This window comes from Cariama cristata, unplaced genomic scaffold (genome assembly GCF_000690535.1).
Source record: "Cariama cristata isolate BGI_N322 unplaced genomic scaffold, ASM69053v1 scaffold10113, whole genome shotgun sequence".
Lineage (NCBI taxonomy): Eukaryota > Metazoa > Chordata > Aves > Cariamiformes > Cariamidae > Cariama > Cariama cristata.
This window is the reverse complement of record NW_009610196.1, coordinates 50,242-57,744: the sequence shown is the minus strand read 5'-3', so window position 1 is coordinate 57,744 and position 7,503 is coordinate 50,242. Positions and strand designations below refer to the sequence as shown.

Here is a 7,503-nt window from a genome sequence, read left to right as displayed (position 1 = left end):
AGAAATCCCCAGCCAATATGATTTCATGGAAAGCAACCCAAGGTACTCTTCTGCCAGTGCATCCTACTCGGTGTCCGAGGAAATGTCTTTTCCCCAGGGAATTAGCAAGGTAACAGCTTTCGGGGTGCTTTGCAAAGGGTGCACCCTCGTCTGCACTTGTTTGTTCAGCTGGCAAAGAGGAGGTGAAGGCTCCTTCTCCAAATCTCATTACGAAACTCAGTCTCCAGGTAGGCTCTTGGGAATGGCAGCGAGGAGAAGCAAAACACTTATTAACTAAGGAGAAAGACTGCATCTGTTATTTAAACTAATTAGCTCATAGAAAAAGTCCTTTTGTTGGCCTGTGCATCTGCAGTTCATAGCATACTCCCACAGCCCTTCCTGCTCGCTCAAGAGCATCCACAGAGGCACACAGGTGCCAGCCAAAGCTGCTGTTACCTGCACAGTCTCGATGATCACAGAAAAGGAATTTTCCACGCAATCCTTGGCAAATAAGTACTGACAAATCCCGCTGAAGGTGAAATACTTGTTGTCAAAGCTTTTGAAATGGGACTGGCCGGTGACAGAGCATTCTCCTGAAAAATGCAGAGAGCCATTATTTACCCCAGTGCCAGCTGCGAGCAAAATCCTGTCCATCTGTCCGTCCCCAAGCCACTGCAGGGGAAGGCAGCCCAGTGGAGTAGGTTGCATAAGGCCCAAGGTCCCTGTAGACCAGAAAGCACTGGCAAGATGTTTATCTCGCTGTTTATTTCTCTAAGTCACTACCAGTAGTAACAGAGGCAAGGACAAAAGCTGGGGAATGTGGTATACATCACACTCAAGAGCTTAAATTCACGCCTACGGAAAAGCCTATATAATGTTTCAAACGGAGGGTCATGAGGACATCAGTGAACGTCTCTCCTCTCTGCACTAAAGCAGATTTAATTCTTCTGTCGTGTATACCTCAGTGGCGCTGGAAATTCGGCGCAGTCGCTCAAGCTCTCTGCAGGCTAGGTCATACCTAGTACCGAAGTGATGGGTGCTGGCGGCACTAACCAATTTTAAACAGCAACCCACGCTCTCTTATGTAGGAACTAAGTTTCCCTCTTTATACAATGGGGAAACTGAGGCACGGAGAGTGGAAGTACTAATGCCTAAGAGTGGCAGAGCTGTGAAAGACACTCAGGATTAGCCAGCATTAGTCACACACTCTGTACATTGGAACATCTTGCCTCTTTGCCTCTATGCAGGAGCTCGCAACATCTTGACATAACACACTTTAAATCCACTTTTACTTAGCCCAGCAGGGCACATCTGCATCCATGGAGCTGGCTGCAGAATGCAGGCGTTTTTACAGAGTTGAAAAATCAAAATTTGCAACAAGGCTTGTTGGACTGTCACTGCTGCTCTGCTCTTCTGCAGACTTGCCTCATTCTCAGTCTCTGTTTCATCGTTGTGTCTTGGCAGATTGTGAGCCCCCTCTTTGTCTCTCTCTTGGTCTTTTTAGAACATTGGAGTATGATTTTATGAAGGCAACAGTGTCTGAAAGCCTTCTTCACAATGGCCTCCTTGAACACAGCCCCCCAAAAGTGTTGATTCCTTTGTTGGGTTGCTTTGAATACCAATAAGTTATTCTAACATTAAAGTAAAAATACCTTATCAGAATGAAGATCTGGAAGATAATCACTGTTGGAGTTCTTCCAAGGGCAGAATTTATGTTGGACTTTACTCCGAATCATTACCTTAATTAACTAGCATAAAATTAAAAATAATTCTGTAGTTACAATAGCTACATCTAAAGTTCTTAAAGAATAATGTGGAAGTCTGGCTTACCCACCCTTCTACTACAAAAAGAGGCTATTTAAACATATCAACATCTTAAAATGTTTTGGTAAGTTGTGGCTTTTCATTTGCAGGAAGGCAGTATTCAGACGCCACAACTGGGGTTTAGTACGCTGTTATGCTAGAGTCTCTGCAAACACATAGGGAGGCTCCAGCCTCACAGAGCTTGCAAAGAAATTCTTTCATGTGAGGAGACTATCATACTTAGAGATGGTCCCATGGCAAACAAGGTGGGCAGAGATGTCCTCATCCAGAAAAAAATTCAGGTGCTGGGCCTACAATCCACTGACAAAGGATGAAGAAAGGTCAAATGTTACAAACTGGCAGGTGCACCCCATGAGTTACCCTCTCTTCACTGCCTTTGAGTCCTACAAAACATCTGTCTAATGAACATCAAGTGGAAATTTCCCTCTTCAACATGTTATTCAGTGTTAACCACCTTAAACCAGCCTGTGCTAAAGCACAGCCTCACAGATCCTGAGGATTCTCAGCCTTGCACAGCTCTGATTTGTCTTAAGAAAAGTGCAGTACCTGCTGGATGTCTGTCATCCCCTGGAGAGTAAGGCGGCTTGGTATTTACCAGCTCACCCTGGAAATCCTATTTTCTGTTCAATTAAACTTGCACAAGGGTAAAAGAAGTGTTATTCTGCTCAACTTCAGAGTCAATTAACTGGCTATCAGATGTGGAGAACAGATTTAAAGAAAAGTAGGCATAACCCACCATATTACGTGCAGTTTGATTTCCAGGGCATTCTCTGCAAGTAAGAACCACGAGGACAGGTTTGCAGCACCGAGAGCTAGGGACTGCTACCCAAGAAAAGTCCCAGCCCTTTGGCATTGCTCTCGGGAGGGAAATTTCTTCTTATGGGTCCCTCTGTCTACTCCATTTGGTGTAATGCATCCCGTGAGATTTCCCAAAACCTACTGGCTTCATAATTAATTTAATTATGATATCAGCTTGAGAGCTTCTTGCTAGTGCTAGCCAGATAGTGCTAGTTGGCTGACACAGCCCTGCCTTCTGAAGTGCTACCTCCAGCTGGGTACCCAGCTTTATTGCCAAACTTGCAGCTAGGCAATTCATTCCCACAATATAAAAGAAACCTTTCCTGACAAAGAGGTTGGTAAAAAAATAATGGAACTGCCTTGAGCTTCTGTGAATGTAAGTACATAAACTTTCTGTGACACATGGTTTTAGAAATATTTGTCGCAAAATTCACCAACCAACAATAACAAGAGAGGAAACAGAACAGGTAACAATATGAACTTGGTTACTGTTCCTATCAAGGACTGCTGCTTTGGGAGGCTTTGCTGCCCTCCCGAACTGTCTCAGTACAGTCTGTAGATGTTAGCAGGTATACGTACCACAGCTGCACTTATACAACCTTCCGTCTTGCGCAAACCTAGCTGAAAAGTGACTTGGATATATCGGCGGAAGGTACAAAAATAAGCTGGCTTTCTTTTTGACTTCGGCTCATTCGGCACAGCTCCCCAACTCAGAAAAAGGCAGCAATGCTATATTCCGTCTTGCACAAAGCTGTATATAAACATCTGTTTGCAAGCCCCAATACTAGTCTTATCTTCATTTCTATAATCACTATGAAGAAAACATGGCTGGAATTGAGGATAAAAATTTGGCCCACATAGCATTCACAGTAGCCCAGAAATCAAGGATATTAAGAGCTATAACCTAGGTAAAAACTGAAGTTAGAAGAAGACACAGTTCTTGTTTCTAAACACGTTGCTGCCCATTAGGTAAAAGACATAACAAATCAGCTGAGGCTGTGTCCTTGATTCTGTGTTTTAGACAGTGAGCTTCCCTGCGCTTGGAGAGATCTCTACTTAACGCCCCAAGCACAGGGCTTCTCACAGTCCTGCTTGGCATAGCTCACTAAAAGTGTCATTTCTGTTTTGAATGTTTGCATACCCCCCTTCCTCTTTTTTTTTTTACTTTTTTTTTTTTTTTTAACTGCTGATACTTTGGGGCAAGTGCTCTTCCAGTCTAAAGTGGGAGGAAATGGAGCATTGATAGGTCATGCAAGCTTAATGTTAAAAGAAAGACTTTTTGATAGCCATTTTAAGACTGTTGTAGTTCTCCTAATTTGTGAGGATTGCACAGTCTCATCTCAAAAAACCAAACCAAACCAAACCAAACCCACCAAACCCAAAAAAACCTGCCCTCTCTTTTCCTGTCCTGCCATAACCCCAGTCTCCTTCTCATCCCTTCCACTCTCAGTTCCCAAAAGCAAGAGCAGCAAACAAGATAAAGACCCATTCTGTCTCCCCGAAGCCTTCTATGCACAACACAAGCAGAGTCAAATGCTGTTTCAGGTCAAACAGGCCTTTCCGTGGCTGATCATAGTGCAGGAACCAAGATGGGCCACAAAACCATCAGGAGGAAGTAAGGAAGGCGGCACTTTGCTGGCCAATGCACAGCATAAAAAGTCACATTCCTCCATGTAGGCAAAAAACTGGGACTGCAGCCACCAGTACCGATGAGTTTTGGGAGGCAGAGAAGGAGGAAGGGGAGCGAGAACACCTGCAGAGCTGCCTCTCCAGTCTACCAGCATCCATGGAAGGCAGGGCGGCCACCTTCTCCCTGGGGCCGTAGCTCCTTCATCTGTAACGTGACCATTAGGGCCCAAACCCATGTGGTATTAAGATTGATTCAATCTACTCCCAGTACTTCAAATCGTCCCGTCAACAAAAGAATGCTGATTCAGACAAATAGGGAATGATACCTGGTCAAAGAAACTCAGCAGTGTTCCTCTACCTGAAAGCCAATCCTCTCAACATACAGACCTTTATATCTTGGGTAAACTGAGTAATCAGAAGCGGAACGATTCTTCTCACCAAACAGGATTTTTCATTGTTATCCATCAAGCATGCAATACAATGTCTGGCTTGTCTCGTGAGAAGAACTTAGAAGTATGATCCCACCTGGATCACACCGGCGCAAGTAAGTAAGAACAAAGACAGATTCACTTTTTGTGTGGAAAAAAAAGATAAGTGAGATGTAAATGGGAGGGATGTAGGCAAGGTTTACTTGTCAAAACCTGAAAAGAGCAGAGCCAACATACCTGGGCACTCCCCATTGCTGCAGATCCAGGTGCCACGTCGACAAATGCTAGGAAACATACGACAAGTTAGGTGAGAGTACATGAATTCAAATCTTCTGTTGCAACTTTTTCCCAAATAATTGAAACGTGGGCCCTCATTTCAGGGAAATTAGATCAGTTCCCAACATCTTTTCCATCTCCCATAACCTTGTTTCTTAATATATCCATCCTTTCTTACCATCATTCGACAGCAACTGCTGGTAATATGAGCTGGAATGGTTGCAAAACTCAAGAACTTCTGTTTTCCCCCGCCAAAGCTCTATGTTTAATAGAGTTTTCAACTACATTCCACAGGTGTGGAATGAGTTTTAAATGCAGTTCTCAAGGTATGTCTATAAATACAACACAATCATAGGGGAAAAAAAAAAAAAAGTTTGAAGGCACCCCCAGAAAAACCATATACTACAACCCCCAACTCAAAGAAGGGAACTTCAAAGTTAGATCAGGTGGCTGAGGACCTTGTCCATTTGAGTTTAGAAATCTCCAGGATGAGGTCCCACGGCCTCTCTGGGCAGCCATCCTAGTGCTGCACCGTCTTGGAGGAAGAATTTTTCTTGCATCTCAATGGAGCTTCCCCTGCTGCAACTTGTGTCTGTTGCTTCACGTTCTTTCACTATTTGCCTCTGAGAAGAGTTTGGCCCTCTCTTCTTTACAACCCCTCTTTAGGCAGTGAAAGCTTCCCCATTAGGCTTTAAGCAAATCTATTTCCCTTTGCTTCTCCTCACGTTATAAACTCCTCTGCCGTGGTCATCTCCAGTGTCCTCCACAAGACTCTCTCCAGCCTGTAATGTTCTCTCTTGCAGTGAGGGCTCTGCACTGGCCATACTACTCCAGACACAGCCTCACGCGTTCGACTCCTCTGCCGTGGTCATCTCCAGTGTCCAAGACTCTCTCCAGCCTGTAATGCTCTCTCTTGCAGTGAGGGCCCAGCACTGGCCATACTACTCCAGTCACAGCCCCACGCGTTCATCACAGGAGAGCAATAATCCCTTTCCTTGGCTGCCCAGCTAGACTTCTGCCAAAGCAGACCTTCATCACTCTAACGGCACACTGCCTACTCAAACTCCTTTTGCTTAGTTTCCCTTGCTGTGCAAGTTGCAAGGAGGTGGATTGTCCCTGCTTTAATATCTTTGGGTGGTGGATTTAGTGCCATCCCCCAAAGGCGCTACTAGTAGCCAGTAACATGGACTGACAGCGATTGGGATGGCTGTCATTCTTGGGTCTGTGGGATACCATGCCAGACAATCCTAGCATCTCCAAAATCATCTAAGTTTCAAGAAGTGCTAGATTCTTCTTATTCCCTTAGTTATCCCAGCCCTTGAAAACCATTTGGGGGGAGTCAGTTCATTGAGGATGGAAAATGCAGAGCCGGTGGAATGACGTTCTCCACAGCAGTATCAAATTTGAAAAACAGGAAGCATTTTCTAACACAGTTCATCAGGCAGCACTGATCTCCCAAGAGCACTAAGGTTGAACAGCATGGCCAAGCTCCAGGGAAAAAGACAGAGTCACAGCCACAGACAGCTCCAGGGAAAAAGACAAAATGCTAATGTCATGGTTATGGTTCATATTCTGTGACACGTGGTGCAGGTAATGAAAAACTTCTGATTAGCAGCAATGATACACAGAGTATCTTTCTTCTGCATACGGTGACCTTCACTGAGTCCTTCTGTACTTTGATTGGAAACATCTGGGCACAGATTTGTCTGAACTCCTTCCACAAATACGTTCACAAGTGTACAAAACCAGATCAGAAATACATTACTCATTCCCCTTCCTTTCTTTAAACAGCTAGCCTTCCCCTTCAGGCTGGCATTCATGAGTGAAAGAAAAATCGTGAGCCATGCAGCTGGGAAGATTCATTAGCTTTGCAAGAAGTTCCAAGGACGTGCCTGAGCTAACTCCTCTTGGAAAGAAATGGGGTTTAGAGGTTAAATAAATGTAGGAAGTCAAAACAAAGACACCACCGCTGACACTAACCAGACATGGGAACCTGCCGGTCTGTCTTATCCACAGGAAACAGGTAGTTCTCTACTGCTTGAAGGAGTATGACCCTCACATTGTTCTATCAGATCAAATATCCCTTTAAAAACAGAGGTGATTTTGTCTTTGTGAACAGCTCACTTCTTGGAAAGGGCTGGCACTTCCAATAAGAGAGCAGCTCCTTTGCCAATGAAAGGAGATTTTTTTTAATGTAGAGAGAGAGAGATTTCTACAAAGATTATCTAAAACAGTCAGTAACTAGTGTGCAGCACTTATCTAGAGCAACAGCAACCACGCCAGAGCAACACGGGGTTTACCATGAATTGCAGTCCTGGGAGATGGTGAAGCCAGGAGGATAATGTTTTCCAGAGTGGATGCAGGAGCAGTCAGAGCTTTCAATGCAATGTTCACCATCAAGGAGCTCGCCCTCTGATAGGTCAGGTAGCAGCAGATACATATGCCACACACACACACAGGGACACAAACATAAATACGATTAGATTTTACAGTTCTTCGTATACTTTGACAAGACTTCATATGCGTTATTATCCATAGTTAGTCACAGACAGTAATAAAAAAAAAAAAA

General features: G+C 44.3%; 1 protein-coding gene across 1 annotated transcript in view; it reads right to left on the bottom strand.

The window, feature by feature from the left end:
• The window catches only part of LOC104159794 (von Willebrand factor-like), a gene marked incomplete at its 3' end in the record, with an annotated part of 40,697 nt that overhangs the window by 6,218 nt on the left and 26,976 nt on the right, over positions 1-7,503 (bottom strand). The window contains exons 7-8 of the mRNA XM_009697794.1: positions 4,896-4,942; positions 436-572 (exon numbers count right to left, since the gene is read on the bottom strand). Of these exons, the coding sequence (XP_009696096.1) occupies positions 436-572; positions 4,896-4,942 (184 nt within the window). The remainder of the gene's footprint in view (positions 1-435; positions 573-4,895; positions 4,943-7,503) is intronic.